This window comes from Oncorhynchus clarkii, chromosome 5 (genome assembly GCF_045791955.1).
Source record: "Oncorhynchus clarkii lewisi isolate Uvic-CL-2024 chromosome 5, UVic_Ocla_1.0, whole genome shotgun sequence".
NCBI lineage: Eukaryota > Metazoa > Chordata > Actinopteri > Salmoniformes > Salmonidae > Oncorhynchus > Oncorhynchus clarkii.
In genome coordinates this window covers 86,549,359-86,567,985 of record NC_092151.1, presented here as the reverse complement: position 1 = coordinate 86,567,985, position 18,627 = coordinate 86,549,359, and the positions used below count along the sequence as shown (strand labels likewise).

At 46.8% G+C, this 18,627-nt stretch overlaps 1 protein-coding gene across 13 annotated transcripts in view; it reads left to right on the top strand.

Moving 5' to 3' along the window:
• LOC139409498 (microtubule-associated serine/threonine-protein kinase 2-like) overlaps window positions 1–17,280 on the top strand; it is a 284,013-nt gene extending 266,733 nt beyond the window's left edge. For 8 of the 13 annotated variants that reach the window (XM_071154738.1, XM_071154733.1, XM_071154743.1 and 5 more), the window contains 9 exons: window positions 111–220; window positions 322–476; window positions 625–947; window positions 1,229–1,432; window positions 6,978–7,204; window positions 8,272–8,394; window positions 8,636–8,775; window positions 8,999–9,192; window positions 9,360–17,280. In XM_071154738.1, coding sequence (XP_071010839.1) covers window positions 111–220; window positions 322–476; window positions 625–947; window positions 1,229–1,432; window positions 6,978–7,204; window positions 8,272–8,394; window positions 8,636–8,775; window positions 8,999–9,192; window positions 9,360–11,398 — 3,515 coding nt within the window. In that variant the 3' untranslated portion in view covers window positions 11,399–17,280. The remainder of the gene's footprint in view (window positions 1–110; window positions 221–321; window positions 477–624; window positions 948–1,228; window positions 1,433–6,977; window positions 7,205–8,271; window positions 8,395–8,635; window positions 8,776–8,998; window positions 9,193–9,359) is intronic. The other 5 variants (XM_071154739.1, XM_071154735.1, XM_071154747.1 and 2 more) reach the window with 3 other exon arrangements.
• The last annotated feature ends 1,347 nt before the right edge of the window (window positions 17,281–18,627 follow it).

Sequence of the window (18,627 nt, the reverse complement as noted above, 5' to 3'; positions counted from 1 at the left end):
CTTTTCTACTATTCCTTTACTTAGAATAATAGAACAGAGCTCCTGAAAGTGAGTTAGTGGACAGTCCGGTCCAGTAGTCTTGTGTAATGCTACTCTCTCTCTCTCTCCAGCCCGTTCAGACAGGTACCACCACTTGGACTCTGAAGATGAAGACGACACCAACGATGACGAACACGTAGAGATACGTCAGTTCTCCTCCTGCTCGCCCCGCTTCAGCAAGGTTAACAACACACACACACACACACACACACACACAGCACCCCTGCTGAAAATGTAATCACTCCATGTACTACATCATTTTCAATCAAACTGTGTGTTTAGGTGTACAGCAGTATGGAGCGTCTATCCCTCCATGAGGAGAAGAGGACCCCCCCGCCCACCAAGCGTAGCCTCAGTGAGGAGGGAGGAGAACGCATTGACAGCCTCAGTAGTCTCAAGTCCAGAGACCGCAACTGGCTGGTGGGGTCACCTGAGATGTGAGTATGAGGGGTTCTTCTGAGGACACCAAAGCCTCATTTACTGATAGCCTATGCTAATTATTTAAGTCTTCTACTAAATGAGCTGTCTGTCCCTTCCATTACCAACAACAGAACTGTAACCTCCCTGTGTGCCTCCCTCCCTCAGCCTGCGTAAGCGTCTGTCCGTCTCAGAGTCGTCCCACACCGAGAGCGACTCCAGCCCTCCCCTGACGGTGCGAAGACGCTGCTGCTCCGCCATCATCGAGATGCCGCGCTTCGCCATTTCCTCAGAGGAGGAAGCAGGGGTGGCCCCCAGCTATAGGAGCCCCAGCCTGCTCAGCCAGACCCCCGGTGGAGTCAGGGGCCCCCGCAGCGAGGACTTGCCCCTCTCCATCCCTGAGCTTCCCGTGGAGAGAGAGCTGAAACTGGACGAGTCCCCCACAACACCAGACTCTACAGCCAGCCAGCTCAGCAAAGCCACACTCACACGTCAGTACAATTTAATACAACTTTATTGTCCATATGTTACAGAAAACAACAGAAACTGGTGGAACATATACTATATGCATGTACTGTGTGTCTGCTTTCATTCCATTCACATGACAAAATGTCTTACAGTATGTTCCTGGTACTGGATCCTCTGCCTTTCTCTCTCTCTCTCTCTCTCTCTCTCTCTCTCTCTCTCTCTCTGTCTCTGTCTCTCTCTCTGTCTCTCTGTCTGTCTCTCTCTCTTTCTATGTCTCTCTCTGTCTCTCTCTCTCTCTCCATAGCGGGCAGTTCAGGAGATGTGTGGGAGCGTGGTTCAGGGGCAGACAGCTCTCCCTCTACCCCTAAGGCCATCAGTGACCTGGCAGCTAGGAGGGCCCGTCACAGACTGTTGTCTGGAGACACAGACAGACACGCCCAGTCCAGACCACTCAACAAGGTCATCAAGTCAGCCTCCGCTACCACTCTCTCACTCATGATTCCTGCTGGTACGTCTGAGGTTTTAACATCCAGGAATGTATGTGTCTGTCTGGACTGTCTGTCTCTGTATGTCTGTCTGTGGACTGTATGTATGTCTGTCTGTCTGTCTGTATGTATGTATGTACAGCGGGGCAAAAAAGTATTTAGTCAGCCACCAATTGTGCAAGTTCTCCCACTTAAAAAGATGAGAGAGGCCTGTAATTTTCATCATAGGTACACTTCAACTATGACAGACAAAATGAGGGGGGAAAATCCAGAAAATCACAATGTAGGATTTTTAATTAATTTATTTGCAAATTATGGTGGAAAATAAGTATTTGGTCACCTACAAACAAGCAAGATTTCTGGCTCTCACAGACCTGTAACTTCTTCTTTAAGAGGCTCCTCTGTCCTCCACTCGTTACCTGTATTAATGGCACCTGTTTGAACTTATCAGTATAAAAGATATCTTTCCACAACCTCAAACAGTCACACTCCAAACTCCACTATGGCCAAGACCAAAGAGCTGTCAAAGGACACCAGAAACAAAATTGTAGACCTGCACCAGGCTGGGAAGGCTGAATCTGCAATAGGTAAGCAGCTTGGTTTGAAGAAATCAACTGTGGGAGCAATTATTAGGAAATAGAAGACATACAAGACCACTGATAATCTCCCTCGATCTGGGGCTCCACGCAAGATCTCACCCCGTGGGGTTAAAATGATCACAAGAACGGTGAGCAAAAATCCCAGAACCACACGGGGGGACCTAGTGAATGACCTGCAGAGAGCTGGGACCAAAGTAACAAAGCCTACCATCAGTAACACACTACGCCGCCAGGGACTCAAATCCTGCAGTGCCAGACGTGTCCCCCTGCTTAAGCCAGTACATGTCCAGGCCCATCTGAAGTTTGCTAGAGAGCATTTGAATGATCCAGAAGAAGATTGGGAGAATGTCATATGGTCAGATGAAACCAAAATATAACTTTTTGGTAAAAACTCAACTCGTCATGTTTGGAGGACAAAGAATGCTGAGTTGCATCCAAAGATCACCATACCTACTATGAAGCATGGAGGTGGAAACATCATGCTTTGGGGCTGTTTTTCTGCAAAGGGACCAGGACGACTGATCCGTGTAAAGGAAAGAATGAATGGGGCCATGTATCGTGAGATTTTGAGTGAAAACCTCCTTCCATCAACAAGGGCATTGAAGATGAAACGTGGCTGTGTCTTTCAGCATGACAATGATCCCAAACACACCACCCGGGCAACGAAGGAGTGGCTTCGTAAGAAGCATTTCAAGGTCCTGGAGTGGCCTAGCCAGTCTCCAGATCTCAACCCCATAGAAAATCTTTGGAGGGAGTTGAAAGTCCGTGTTGCCCAGCAACAGCCCCAAAACATCCCTGCTCTAGAGGAGATCTTTATGGAGGAATGGGCCAAAATACCAGCAACAGTGTGTGTGTGAAAACCTTGTGAAGACTTACAGAAAACGTTTGACCTCTGTCATTGCCAACAAAGGGTATATAACAAAGTATTGAGATAAACTTTTTTATTGACCAAATACTCATTTAACACCATAATTTGCAAATAAATTCATTAAAAAAAAATCTCATTTTGTCTGTCATAGTTGAAGTGTACCTTTAATTTAAATTACAGGCCTCTCTCATCTTTTTAAGTGGGAGAACTTGCACAATTGGTGGCTGACTAAATACTTTTTTCCCCCACTGTATGTGTCTGTCTGTCTGTATTTATGTCGGTATGTGTCTGTCTGTCTGTATGTATGTATGTGTCTGTCTGTGAACTGTATGTCGTAAATTTACGTACACCTTAGCCAAATACATTTAAACTCCGTTTTTCACAATTCCTGACATTTAATCCTAGTAAAAAAACAATCCCTGTTTTAGGTCAGTTAGGATCACCACTTTATTTTAAGAATGTGAAATGTCAGAATAATAGCAGAGAGAATGATTTATTTCAGCTTTTATTTCTTTCATCACATTCCCAGTGGGTCAGAAGTTTACATACACTCAATTAGTATTTGGTATCAAATACTAATTTGTTTAATATGGGTCAAACGTTTCAGGTAGCCTTCCACAAGCTTCCCACAATAAGTTGGGTGAATTTTTGCCCATTCCTCCTGAAAGAGCTGGTGTAACTGAGTCAGGTTTGTAGGCCTCCTTGCTCACACATGCTTTTTCAGTTCTTCCCACAAATTTTCTATGGGATTGAGGTCAGGGCTTTGTGATGGCAACTCCAATAACTTGACTTTGTTGTCCTTAAGACATTTTGCCACAACTTTGGAAGTATGATTGAGGTCATTGTCCATTTGGAAGACCCATTTGCGACCAAGCTTTAACTTCCTGACTGATGTCTTGAGATGTTGCTTCAATATATCCACATAATTTTCCTCCCTCATTATGCCATCTATTTTGTGAACCAGTCCCTCCTGCAGCAAAGCACCCCCACAACATGATTCTGCCACCCCCGTGCTTCACGGTTAGGATGGTGTTCTTTGTCTTGCAAGCCTCCCCATTTCCTAAAATCATAACGATGGTCATTATGGCCAAACAGTTCTATTTTTGTTTCATCAGACCAGAGGACATTTCTCCAAAAAGTACGATCTTTATCCCCATGTGCAGTTGCAAACTGTAGTCTGGCTATTTTATGGCGGTTTTGGAGCAGTGGCTTCTTCCTTGCTGGGCGGCTTTTCAGGTTATGTCGATATAGGACTCGTTTTACTGTGGATATAGATACTTTTGTAGCTGTTTCCTCCAGCATCTTCATAAGGTCCTTTGCTGCTGTTCTGGGATTTATTTGCACTTTTCGCACCAAAGTACGTTCATCTTTAGGAGACAGAACGGGTCTCCTTCCTGAGCAGTATGACGGCTGCGTGGTCCCATGGTGTTTTATACTTGCGTACTATTGTACGTACAGATGAACATGGTACCTTCAGGCATTTGGAAATTGCTCCCAAGGATGAACCAGACTTGTGGAGGTCTACAATTGTTTTTCTGAGGTCTTGGCTGATTTCTTTTCATTTCCCCATGATGTCAAGCAAAGTTTGAAAGTAGGCCTTGAAATACATCCACTGACTGACTTGCCAAAACTATAGTTTGTTAACAAGAAATTTGTGGAGTGGTTGAAAAAGGAGTTTTAATGACTCCAAACTAAATGTATGTAAACTTCTGACTTCAATTGTATGTGTCTGTGTGGACTGTATGTATGTGTCTGTGTGTGGACTGTGTGTATGTGTCTGTGTGTGGACTGTGTGTATGTGTCTGTGTGTGGACTGTATATGTGTGTCTGTGTGTGGACTGTGTGTATGTGTCTGTGTGTGGACTGTATATGTGTGTCTGTGTGTGGACTGTGTGTATGTGTTTGTCTGTGTCTGTGTGTGGACTGTATATGTGTGTCTGTGTGTGGACTGTATGTATGTGTTTGTCTGTGTCTGTGTGTGGACTGTGTGTATGTGTCTGTGTGTGGACTGTATATGTGTGTCTGTGTGTGGACTGTGTGTATGTGTCTGTGTGTGGACTGTGTGTATGTGTCTGTGTGTGGACTGTATGTATGTGACTGTGTGTGGACTGTGTGTATGTGTCTGTGTGTGTATGTGTCTGTGTGTGGACTGTGTGTATGTGACTGTGTGTATGTGTCTGTGTGTGGACTGTGTGTATGTGACTGTGTGTGGACTGTGTGTATGTGACTGTGTGTGGACTGTGTGTATGTGTCTGTGTGTGTATGTGTCTGTGTGTGGACTGTGTGTATGTGACTGTGTGTATGTGTCTGTGTGTGGACTGTGTGTATGTGACTGTGTGTGGACTGTGTGTATGTGACTGTGTGTGGACTGTGTGTATGTGTCTGTGTGTGGACTGTGTGAATGTGTCTGTGTGTGGACTGTGTGTATGTATCTGTGTGTGGACTGTGTGTATGTATCTGTCTGTGGACTGTGTGTATGTGTCTGTGTGTGGACTGTGTGTATGTGACTGTGTGTGGACTGTGTGTATGTGTCTGTGTGTGGACTGTGTGAATGTGTCTGTGTGTGGACTGTGTGTATGTATCTGTGTGTGGACTGTGTGTATGTATCTGTCTGTGGACTGTGTGTATGTGTCTGTGTGTGGACTGTGTGTATGTGACTGTGTGTGGACTGTGTGTATGTGTCTGTGTGTGGACTGTGTGTCTGTGTCTGTGTGTGGACTGTGTGTATGTGTCTGTGTGTGGACTGTGTGTATGTGTCTGTGTGTGGACTGTGTGTATGTGACTGTGTGTATGTGTCTGTGTGTGGACTGTGTGTATGTGTCTGTGTGTGGACTGTGTGTATGTGTCTGTGTGTGGACTGTGTGTATGTGTCTGTGTGTGGACTGTGTGTATGTGTCTGTGTGTGGACTGTGTGTATGTGTCTGTGTGTGGACTGTGTGTATGTGTATGTGTGTGGACTGTATATGTGTGTCTGTGTGTGGACTGTGTGTATGTGTCTGTGTGTGGACTGTGTGTATGTGTCTGTGTGTGGACTGTGTGTATGTGTCTGTGTGTGGACTGTGTGTATGTGTCTGTGTGTGGACTGTGTGTATGTGTCTGTGTGTGGACTGTGTGTATGTGTCTGTGTGTGGACTGTGTGTATGTGTCTGTGTGTGGACTGTGTGTATGTGTCTGTGTGTGGACTGTGTGTATGTGTCTGTGTGTGGACTGTGTGTCTGTGTGTGGACTGTGTGTATGTGTCTGTGTGTGGACTGTGTGTATGTGACTGTGTGTATGTGTCTGTGTGTATGTGTCTGTGTGTGGACTGTGTGTATGTGTCTGTGTGTGGACTGTGTGTATGTGTCTGTGTGTGGACTGTGTGTATGTGTCTGTGTGTGGACTGTGTGTATGTGTCTGTGTGTGTATGTGTCTGTGTGTGGACTGTGTGTATGTGTCTGTGTGTGTATGTGTCTGTGTGTGGACTGTGTGTATGTGACTGTGTGTGGACTGTGTGTATGTGACTGTGTGTATGTGTCTGTGTGTGGACTGTGTGTGGACTGTGTGTATGTGTCTGTGTGTGGACTGTGTGTATGTGTCTGTGTGTGGACTGTGTGTATGTGTCTGTGTGTGGACTGTGTGTATGTGTCTGTGTGTGGACTGTGTGTATGTGTCTGTGTGTGGACTGTGTGTATGTGACTGTGTGTATGTGTCTGTGTGTATGTGTCTGTGTGTGGACTGTGTGTATGTGTCTGTGTGTGGACTGTGTGTATGTGTCTGTGTGTGGACTGTGTGTATGTGTCTGTGTGTGGACTGTGTGTATGTGTCTGTGTGTGTATGTGTCTGTGTGTGGACTGTGTGTATGTGTCTGTGTGTGTATGTGTCTGTGTGTGGACTGTGTGTATGTGTCTGTGTGTGTATGTGTCTGTGTGTGGACTGTGTGTATGTGTCTGTGTGTGTATGTGTCTGTGTGTGGACTGTGTGTATGTGTCTTCTTTCTTAGCTACCACCATCGGTCCGTTTTTAGAACGTGTGGTAAAGGTTGAAAATACATGACATTTATGTGCATTTAGTAACTGGACTGAACTCCCTATTAAACAATCTCCCTCGCTGCTCCATGTTTAGACCACCACGGGGCCTCCCCATTGGCCAGCCCCATGTCACCCCACTCCTTCTCGTCCAATCCCTCGTCCAGAGACTCCTCCCCCAGTAGAGACCTGTCCCCAGCCGTGGCCAACATCAAACCCGCCATCATCATCCACAAGGCGGGCAAGAAGTACGGCTTCACCCTGCGAGCCATCAGGGTGTACATGGGAGACACAGACATCTACACAGTGCATCACATGGTCTGGGTGAGTAGTAGCCTGCTTTAGCTTAGTGACTCAAGCTAAAAGGGATTTAACACTTCTAGTGATCCTGTTCTAGTGATCCTGTTCTAGTGATCCTGTTCTAGTGATCCTGTTCAAGTAATCATGTTCTAGTGATCCTGTTCTAGTGATCCTGTTCTAGTAATCCTGTTCTAGTGATCCTGTTCTAGTAATCATGTTCTAGTGATCCGGTTCTAGTGATCCTGTTCTAGTGATCCTGTTCTAGTGATCATGTTCTAGTGATCCTGTCCTAGTAATCATGTTCTAGTGATCCTGTTCTAGTGATCCTGTTCTAGTAATCATGTTCTAGTGATCCTGTTCTAGTGATCCTGTTCTAGTGATCCTGTTCTAGTGACCCTGTTCTAGTGACCCTGTTCTAGTAATCCTGTTCTAGTGATCCTGTTCTAGTAATCATGTTCTAGTGATCCTGTTCTAGTGATCCTGTTCTAGTGATCCTGTTCTAGTAATCATGTTCTAGTGATCCTGTTCTAGTGATCCTGTTCTAGTAATCCTGTTCTAGTGATCCTGTTCTAGTGATCATGTTTTAGTGATCCTGTTCTAGTGATCCTGTTCTAGTAATCTTGTTCTAGTGATCCTGTTCTAGTAATCATGTTCTAGTGATCCTGTTCTTCATTCGATTCAACAGATTGAATTATTACCAGTGATATGATTCTCTCTCTCTCTCATCTCTCTCTCTCCATCTCTCTCTCTCCATCCCTATCTTTCTCCCTCTCTCCATCTCTTTCTCTCTCTCCATCTCTCTCTCTCTCTCTATCTCTCTCTCCATCTCTTTCTCTCTCCATCTTTCTCTCTCCATCTCTTTCTCCCTCTCTCCATCTCTCTCTCCATCTCTTTCTCTCTCTCCATCTCTTTCTCTCTCTCTCTCTCCATCTCTCTCCATCTCTTTCTCTCTCCATTTCTTTCTCTCTCTCCCCATCTCTTTCTCTCTCCATCTCTTTCTCTCCCCATCTCTTTCTCTCTCTCACCATCTCTTTTTCTCTCCATCTTTCTCTCTCCATCTCCCTCTCTCCATCTCTCTCTCTCTCTCTCAGCATGTAGAGGAGGGTGGTCCAGCCCATGATGCAGGGCTGAGAGAAGGAGACCTCATCACTCATGTGAATGGAGAGGCTGTCCACGGCCTAGTGCACACTGAGGTGGTGGAACTCATTCTCAAGGTGCGCACACACACACTTTACGCACGCACTCACACACTACACACGCACGCATGCACACACTACACACACTCACACACTACACACACACACACACACACACACACTACACACACACACACACTACACACACTCACACACTACACACACTACACACACACACACACACACACACATACACACACACACACACACACACACATACACTAGCTCCTGTCTTATGTGTGTGGCGTGTTACCCTCAGAGCGGCGGTAAGGTGTCCATCTCTGCCACGTCCTTTGAGAACACCTCCATCAAGCTGGGCCCCGCCCGCAAGACCGGCTCCAAATCTAAGATGGCGCGGCGCAACAAGAAGACCAAGACCAAAGACAGCAGCCAGGAAAGGTCTCTTATCTGATCAATCTTACACACTTACCGTTCCTCTCAGAAGTCATGTTACATAGAATATAATGGCTGATAAATGGAGGGATGTTTGTCTTTTCAACTATTTATACTGTGTGTGTGTGTGTGTGTGTGTGTGTGTGTGTGTGTGTGTGTGTGTGTGTGTGTGTGTGTGTGTGTGTGTGTGTGTGTGTGTGTGTGTGTGTGTGTGTGTGTGTGTTTCCAGCAGTAGTAAGAAGAGGAACTCTCTGTTCAGGAAGATCACTAAGCAGGCGTCTCTTCTCCACACCAGCCGTAGCCTTTCCTCTCTGACCCGCTCTCTGTCCTCTGGAGAGAGTGGACCTGGGTCCCCCACTCACAACCTGTCCCCTAGATCACCTACACAGGGTTACCGGTCCACACCTGACTCTACACACTCTGGTAAGTCCTACACACACACATCCCTCAAACACACGGCTCACCTAATGGACTGTAGGACGTGGCCTAATGTTGGAAAAGGTCATAAAAGGTGGTGATTATGTGTGCATAACATTTCATGAATGTAGGTGAATCCCTGAATGTCTGTGTTTCTGTATGTGTTTTCTCAGTAGGGGGTAACTCGTCTCAGAGCAGCTCTCCCAGCTCCAGTGTTCCTAACTCCCCAGCCAGCTCCGGTCACATCAGGCCCAGCTCCCTCCACGGCCTGGCCCCCAAGCTCCAGCGCCAGTATCGCTCCCCTCGCCGCAAGTCAGCCGGCAACATCCCTCTATCCCCCCTGGCCCGCACCCCTTCCCCAACCCCACAGAGCACCTCCCCCCAGCGCTCTCCCTCCCCCCTGTCCAGCCACGGACTAGGCTCCACCTCTATGGGTCAGATCTTTCCCGTCAAGCTCCACTCTTCCCCCCCTCTGGTCAGGCAGATCTCCAGGCCCAAGAGCGCTGAACACCCCCGCTCCCCACTGCTCAAGCGAGTCCAGTCTGCTGAGAAGCTAGCCTCCTCCCTCTCCTCCTCATCGTCCTCCCCCTCTCCATCAGGCGCCGGAGGCGACAAGAAGCTGCCTGTAACAGTGACAGGGCGTAAACACAGCCTGGACATCTCCCACGCTGAGTTTAAGAAGGAGATGCTTCAGAGAGACCCCAGTCTGCAGAGTCTCCAGGAATCAGCTGGGGAGAGAGAGAGCCTACTGCTGGGGGTGGGGCCTGGGATAGGGGGCCGTGGGGTGCCCGTGGAGAAGGGCAGCCTGCAAAAACCCTCCTCCAGCAGGAAGCTAGGACGTCAGGAGGGAGACGGAGGGTCGACTGCCGGGTCCCTGGGGCTGGCTCCCGGGAAGAGCAAACTGAAGGACAAGCTGTCAGCCATCAGACAGGACCGGGCTGAGAGGAGGGAGTCACTACAGAAGCAGGATGCTATCCACGAGGTGGACTCATCAGAGGACGAGACAGACGAGGGTTCAGAGGACAGTCAGGACGGGAGGGGCAGGAACACCTGCACCTTTACCCCCCCACTGCTCCGCCCCACCTCCGTCATGCCCATCGCCCCCCGTACAGGACCCGGGGGCACCCTCCCCTCCCTCTGTCTGTCCCCCTCCTCCACCCTGCTGCCAAGCAGAGCCACCATACCCTCCACACTCCACGAACACAAGCCCACTCAGAGTGGTCCTTCGTTGGGAGGGAAAGACGGCGGCTCAGCCTCCTCGGATGACTGTAGGCGGAGAGATGGGAAGGCTCCAGACCCCAGCAGCAAGTTCACCCAGAGCCCCCTGTCCAGCACCTTCGCCACCCTCGGCAGTGCTTTCATCTCCGTCAGCAAGGACACCTTCCTGAAGCCTGCTGCTTCATCTCCACATCAGGACTGGAGGAGCCCCAAGTTGCTTGAGCCCAGGGGGAAGAGCAGTAGTTTATGGAGCGAGGAGAGAGACTCTGGCCTGGAGGCCCCCAGATCCAGCCCCACTGGGTCCATAGACGGCAGAGACCTTGTCCCCACACCCATCTCCTCCCCAGGCATCACCAAGGAGAAGAAGGAGGCTGAAAACCGGAGACATGCAGCTGCTGCTGCCGCTGCGGCAGCCTACGCCACCCCCAGCCCCCCAGCCTCTCCAGCCTCAGTGTCAAGGTCAGATAGTGGGGTGGACAAGGTGGTGTCACATCTAGCCAATGTAGCTCATAGCGTCCTGGGGCCCGTCAAACTAACCATCCCCGGGGCCAAGGAGGCCTTTGAGAGAGCCAAGGACCAGAATCAGAGACACTCCAACCCCCCTCACCCCAAGGCCACACCTGACTCCCCCCTCGCCGCCACCACCACTCCCCTCTCCCCCTCCACCTTCAGACACCCTGCCCCTCAGCCACCACCCCACCTGTCCTCCCAGTCTCCTCCCAGGCAGCCCTCCTCCAAAACTGAGCCAGCCCCCCCTCCACAGAGGAGGCTCTCCCCTCCTAAAGACTGTACCCTGGCCCAGGGCACCCAAGACACCATGGAGAGGCCGGTGGTGGAGACTGCACCAAGAAAGGTGCCCACCACCACACCCAACCAGACACCTACTGCAGCCTCAGAGCAGCGCAATAGGCCAGACCCCCTGGCCTCACAGAGACCCAGCCCAGCCTCCGCAGTCTCCACCCCGCAGGACAAAACCAGCAACAAGAAGACGTAGCAGATAAGACACCCGTGAGAATAGAGACTGGTTGATGGAGATCTGAATCTTTATCCACAGACAACTGCATGTTTGGAAGAAAACAACATTCTAAACGTTTTGCAACTCACTAATCATTATCTGAGAGCATAGCCATCTGATGGAGGGAGAGAGTGAGAGAGGGAGAGAGAGGAAGAGAGAGAGAGGGAGAGAGAGGGAGAGAGAGAGGTGATAGTTTGGGCCCTTACTATGTGTTTCTGTATTCCAGAGACATCCAGATTGGCTGTAGATCTCTTGTTGTTCTTATACTCTGTTTTTTCGTTGATTCATGTTCCTGTGAAGTCGGTCTGCGTTTGTTTCTCTCTCTGCAAAGAAACATGGGGGCTAGAAATAAACCGTGTGAGTTCACTGATCCACATGCACTGAGGAGAAAGGATTAACAAACACACACAAACATCTCTAATGGTATTTTCTTAGTATACTGCCTCGTTAGCTTTCACCTTGGAAGTTCCAGGCGTCTGACGTGTGACTAGTATCAAGCCAATAGATCAGGTTGTGCCTTGTAAACAACACAGCCACCACTGCAACCCTCCTGCATGTCTCCAGCCGTCCGTGACTGAACAGGGTGTAACTCAGCAATAAAAGTAGCGTATGCTTAGCAATCGGTATAAATACATTACAGTCTGTTAATGAAACAATCTGCATCGCCCACCTTTAACTCACTCAGCAGACTCAGGCAAATGGCAATGTGTGTTATTATTCCCTCGAGGTCTAACGCTGCACTCTGTTTAACTGTTTATTAGTGCAGACTAGCTAGAGAATATAACACTCTATTCATGTCGTGGCTGTCAGAATGGCTATTCAAGCAGTGTTTGTATTGTATCACAGAGCGTTCCATGACAATCTCTTTCCCTATCCGCTCCAACGGCTCTACCTGGACCTGTCAGTGTAGCTAGCGTATAGAAGCTAACCCTTCCATGGCTCTACCTGGACCTGTCAGTGTAGCTAGCGTATAGAAGCTAACCCTTCCATGGCTCTACCTGGACCTGTCAGTGTAGCTAGCGTATAGAAGCTAACCCTTCCATGGCTCTACCTGGACCTGTCCGTGTAGCTAGCGTATAGAAGCTAACCCTTCCATGGCTCTACCTGGACCTGTCCGTGTAGCTAGCGTATAGAAGCTAACCCTTCCATGGCTCTACCTGGACCTATCAGTGTAGCTAGCGTATAGAAGCTAACCCTTCCATGGCTCTACCTGGACCTGTCAGTGTAGCTACGGCAGTGTAAGAGCTGTGTGAGGATGTACGTGTTGTGGTAGCTAGGATACTAGCCTAGCCGTTCACTTTGTAGCTGCATGATAGCCTCACCAGATCTAGATCTCTGTCAGGGGACTTTCTAATGATAACAGAATAGTGGGCAGTTCATAGAACATCTTTACATTGAGATGGACTATAGGTGAGATGAGGAGGAAAGGAGGGACAGTGATCTAGTCACAGACAACCTGGGGACACCTGATCAATCTGGTCCTAGCCTGGTTTGGTCAACTACACAGACAACCTGGGGACACCTGGTCAATCTGGTCCTAGCCTGGTTTGGTCAACTACACAGACAACCTGGGGACACCTGATCAATCTGGTCCTAGCCTGGTTTGGTCAACTACACAGACAACCTGGGGACACCTGATCAATCTGGTCCTAGCCTGGTTTGGTCAACTACACAGACAACCTGGGGACACCTGATCAATCTGGTCCTAGCCTGGTTTGGTCAACTACACAGACAACCTGGGGACACCTGATCAATCTGGTCCTAGCCTGGTTTGGTCAACTACACAGACAACCTGGGGACACCTGATCAATCTGGTCCTAGCCTGGTTTGGTCAACTACACAGACAAACAGTGTTGAGATGACAAGAGTCAAGTAGTTAAGATGAGGTAGATCTATTTAGATATTTGGGTTTGAGTACCGGGCAGCGGATTGTTCCTGCTGCCCCTGAATGCCCCCTCAATTACCCAGACTCCTCTCAAACTCTGAGGCAGGAAGACTGCTCACAAGTTTGTATACAGGCTAGTTAGCATAGGGCTGGGCAATATATCGGATTCAGTTGATTAATTTGAATGTATGTTTTAGCGCGATGTTTCAAATGCCTGTATCGCAGGAATTGAGGTTTTAATATTTTTTGTTTTTATGAGCGTTTGTCTTTTTGGTCTCGTATCCTCCTCCTCCCCCCCCCCCTCCCATGCTGTGTGTACTGTGCACCTTCCCACTTGCACACAGACACCAAGCCCCTCCCCCTGTCACTCACAACAACAAACACTAAAGATCACGTCCTCTCTGACAAGCAGTTTCAACTCGCATTTGAGGTTTGGTCTAACAGAATGGGTCGTATGGACACTGAAACACATTGAGACATTAATTTACTGTAGTAGAGAAGTTAACCCTCTTTATGTCTCAACTTCTCAAATTACGCGTAGAGCAGACGCTACTAAAACCAGAGTATAATGAACATTGCTTGAGAGATTGCTTATATGAGACCTGTGTTAATGTTCTATATTGCCTACTAGAAGAAGTTGGTCATTATTAGTGAATGTACATTATACATGGTTCTGGTTACATTTGGAACGAAAAGGGCATTTTCATAGACCGACTTGAAAGCCAGAAAAAAAATCAGTTTAAACTATTTTGATTAAAAAAAAAGTATAAAATTATGAATGGGTCTTATGGTTGTGGAAGGCTTTTATTTAGCCTAGGTATAATTTCACAAGTCCTGAATTCATTCGATTATAGCTGACTGGTTGAAATGCAGTTTATTTTACCTTTAATTGTACAAAAAAAAGCTTAGTTAGAGTAAAAAAAATAAAAATAAATTGAGATATATATTGTGAATGGCCATAAGTTTGAAAAAGTCCAGATCAGATTTTTTGGGGAGATGTGGCCAAGCTCTACGTAGTGTAGCAGTACAACAGTAGACACACTGGCCTTCATGTATATTCTGACAACCAGTGGTCTCACCGTTGTCTTTATTTCTAGCCCCTGCTCGCTCTGTTTTTATCAGACACTTAAGGTTTGTTCAACTTGCTGTGTTCTCTCTGTGTTTTGCCTCTTATCCTGTAAAGCTAACAGACTTTACTTTGTATATGCGTTCAAGACTGTGTGTGTTGTCAAGTGGCTGTCAGATGTTTGTGTATATATATATATATATATATAGCAGACCTCGAAATATTCATACATATATATATATTAATATTTCAAGGTCTGCAGTGTCTTTTTTACTCTACCGTGTTGGGACTTGGGAGTGTGTTTTAGTTAGTGTAGACGTCTCATAGTTAGTTACCCCTATTAGTGCTGTCTGTCCCTGACTGATATCTCAGTTGGCCTATAGGGTCGGGGATGGGTCAGCAGGGGGGCGGGCTTTGCACAACCCTTTTATCGCTGTATGTCAAATGAAAAGACAACTAAATAAAAGGAAGGGCAATCAGATCCCTGGCTTTTAGGTCAGTCACAACGATGTTGACCAATCAGAAGTCTGAACTGACCGAACACCACTATGATCCTCCAGTCCCACTGCTACGTGTGGGGGTTTGTGGGTGTTCGTAGGTGTGGGCGTTCATACTTGTGTGTATTCCTGTGTGTGTGTTCCTGTGTGTGTGTTCCTGCGTGTGTGTGTTCCTGCGTGTGTGTGTTCCTGCGTGTGTGTTCCTGTGTGTGTGTTCCTGCGTGTGTGTGTTCCTGCGTGTGTGTGTTCCTGCGTGTGTGTGTTCCTGTGTGTGTGTTCCTGTGTGTGTGTTCCTGTGTGTGTGTTCCTGCGTGTGTGTGTTCCTGCGTGTGTGTGTTCCTGCGTGTGTGTGTTCCTGCGTGTGTGTGTTCCTGTGTGTGTGTTCCTGTGTGTGTGTTCCTGCGTGTGTGTGTTCCTGTGTGTGTGTTCCTGCGTGTGTGTGTTCCTGCGTGTGTGTGTGTGGGTGTTAATTTGTGTGTCTTAGTTTGCAAAGTAAGGGGATGTTGCCGTGTTGTAAAACTGTGGCTACCTGCAGCATACATCACTTTGTTTCTGTGTGAGAGTTCAAATCTCTCTCGGGGTGTCCTGCAAAGTTTTGTTGCTGTTGGAGATGTCGCAAAGAGCAGCTCATTGGGATGACTGACTGAGGGTGAGACAGGACTGGTGTCTATAGATACTAAAGAGATCTGTGTTGTCAATACCTAACCCCAGACAGACAGACAGACAACCCCACTGACAGACTGTGGCTAGCGATTTCTGTAATGTGTTTCAATGTTGTTCAATCTTCCTCAATGCTACTAGAAATCAACCTCTGTAACAGGCAGTGATAATTATTCATGTCAACAGCTTTCCACACTGTAAAGTTACCCTGGATCATATCAGTGTGACTGGTTTGTTATGGCCTTTACCTATTATTCATGTAACCTAACCACTGACGGACCACAGACAATGTTCATGAGGAGGAACATTGTGCATATAATGTTTAGAGGTTCGGCCATGGTCAAAAGTAGTGCACTATATAGGAAACGGGGGGACTTTTCCTAAATCACCTGCGGTATCCTCTAGTGCAGAAGGATAGAGGGTAGGTAATGTGAGGTGTAGGCCCTAAGTCCTCCCAGAGAAAAGCTGTCATTTGTCACTGGGACAGATCGGCCAAGCTTAGCGTTGGGATTTAACAACTCTGCTGTAGCCAATCAATCAACCCCAGACTGAGAGAGCATCTCCTCGTTGGCCGAATATGTCAGGTGACTCAAATTGTCATCCTTCATTTGTTTCTGTGTGTTGAGGGTTATTTTATATCAGCGATTTGAAAGACACGTCTCTGTGGCATTCCCCATTTGATAGTAAATTAATGTTGTTCACTTGGCCCCTGCACATGGAATGACTATAGTCCCAAAACTGATCTGAAGTTCTGATTTGATATGGGTCATCCCTATAAGAATAGTTTCTACAGTGTGTATTGTGTTGTATGTCATCTCATCTGGACTATACTGGTGGCCCTGTTGTTATTGCTGCTTGGACAGCTGCTACTCTCTCTGACCCAATCCGAGTGCCATCCTTCACCGCCAGGCGCCAGCCTGACCATCCCTGACATTCACTGTTGTATCACACAAACATCGTTGGTAATGTTGCTGATCCAGCCATCTGTCAGAGAGTGAAGTCAAGTGTTAGTTTCCCTGGTGGAGTAATTCATCTTTAGCCCTGGGCTGTTGGCTGCTCCCAACACACACACACACCACACACAAAGCAATTTCAGCCAAACAAAACACTACCTACCCCCTAGTCTGGGCCCATCACCTCCAATGTTCAGTTAGGCCCACCAGAGCCCGAAGCCACGGTAGCTCCCCACTGTAGGGGCTGTCCCTCTCTCTCTCTGTTAACCCTGTGGGTAACCTCCACCCTGGACTTTAGCCTCACTACATCTCTACAGACAGATCCATACAGTATGTGTTTTTATTGTAGCCACAGTATGCGTTGTGTGTTAAAGCCCATAGCGATGGTAGGGCTGTCTGTGTGCAGAGACCAATGCCACTGAACTGAGGGAAGAGGAGACTGTTGACTTCATATTATGGACTTGACTCCCAAGTGTTTAGGCAGTATTTTAAAGACTGTGTGAGAGAGATCCTGTGTGTGTGTGGACAGCGTGTGTCTGAAGTGTGAAGGAGAGGAGATCTGTCTGAAAAGGGTGAAGATAGATCCTGTGTGTCTGAAGTGTGAAGGAGAGATCTGTCTGAAAAGGGTGAAGATAGATCCTGTGTGTCTGAAGTGTGAAGGAGAGGAAAAGGGTGTCTGAAAAGGGTGAAGAGAGATTGCTACAGTAAAACCAGTGCAATATCTTTTTATTTTTTATTGTGGTTAAACGCATGTTGTTGTTAATCCTACATTATCATAATAATAAAGGTTTTTTTATGTATATTTCTGGTGTTTTGTATGTTTATGCTTGACTTTTATTATTGTTAATTGTTTGTATGAGTGTAGGATAAGGTTATGATCTGTAGATCTCTGGCAAAAGATAAATAAGTGCTCTTCATTTTAACCTGTCTAGTACTGGGGTTCCGCTAGCTGAACCTCTCGCCAACAGCCAATGAAATTGCTGTTGGCGAGGGGTTCAGCTAGCGGAACCCCAGTACTAGACAGGTTAAAATGAAGAGCACTTATTTATCAACAGAAATCATATTTCTCAAACATACAAGTATTCGGCACCATTTTAAAGATACAATTCTCGTTAATCCAGCCACAGTGTCTGATTTCAAACATGCTTTACAGCGAAAGCTCCACAAACGATTATGTTAGGTCACCACCAACTCACAGAAAAACCCATCCATTTTTCCAGCCAAAAAGAGGAGTCACAAAAAGCACAAATAGAGATAAAATGAATCACTAACCTTTGATGATCTTCATCAGATGACACTCATAGGACTTCATGTTACACAATATACATGTATGTTTTCTTTGGTAAAGTTCATATTTATAACCAAAAATCTTATTTTACATTGGCAATTTTACATTGGCGTGTTATGTTCAGTATGTTCAAAACATGCAGTGATATTGCAGAGACCCACATGAATTCACAGAAATACTCATTATAAATGTTGATGAAAATTCAAGTGTTATATTTGGAACTTTAGATAAACTTCTCCTTAATGCAACCGCTGTGTCAGATTTCAAAAAAACTTTACGGAAAAAGCATAATCTGAGAACGGCGCTCAGAGCCCAAACCAGCCAGAGAAATATCCGCCATGTTGGGTAGTCAACATTATTCATAAATAGCATTAGAAATATTCACTTATCTTTGATGATCTTCATCAGAATGCACTCCCAGGAATCGCAGTTCCACAATAAATGCTTGTTTTGTTCGATAATGTTCATAATTTATGTCCAATAGCTTCTTTTGTTAGTGCGTTTGGTAAACACATCCAAAATCGCATTCAGGTCCAGTCGGACGAAACGTTCAGAAAGTTATATTACAGGTCGAAGAAACTTGTCAAACTAAGTATAGAATCAATCTTTAGGATATTTTTATCATAAATGTTCAATCATTTTCCAACTGGAGAATTCCATTGTTTGTAGAAAAGCAATGGAACGAGAGATACCTCTCATGTGAAAGCGCTTGACTGAGAACGAGGCTGCAGGCAGACCCCTTAGTCAAACAGCTCCCATCCGGCCCCCCTTCACACGAGAGGCCTGAAACAACGTTCTAAAGACGGTTGACATCTAGTGGAAGTCTTAGGAAGTGCAAAACGACCCATATCCCACTGTG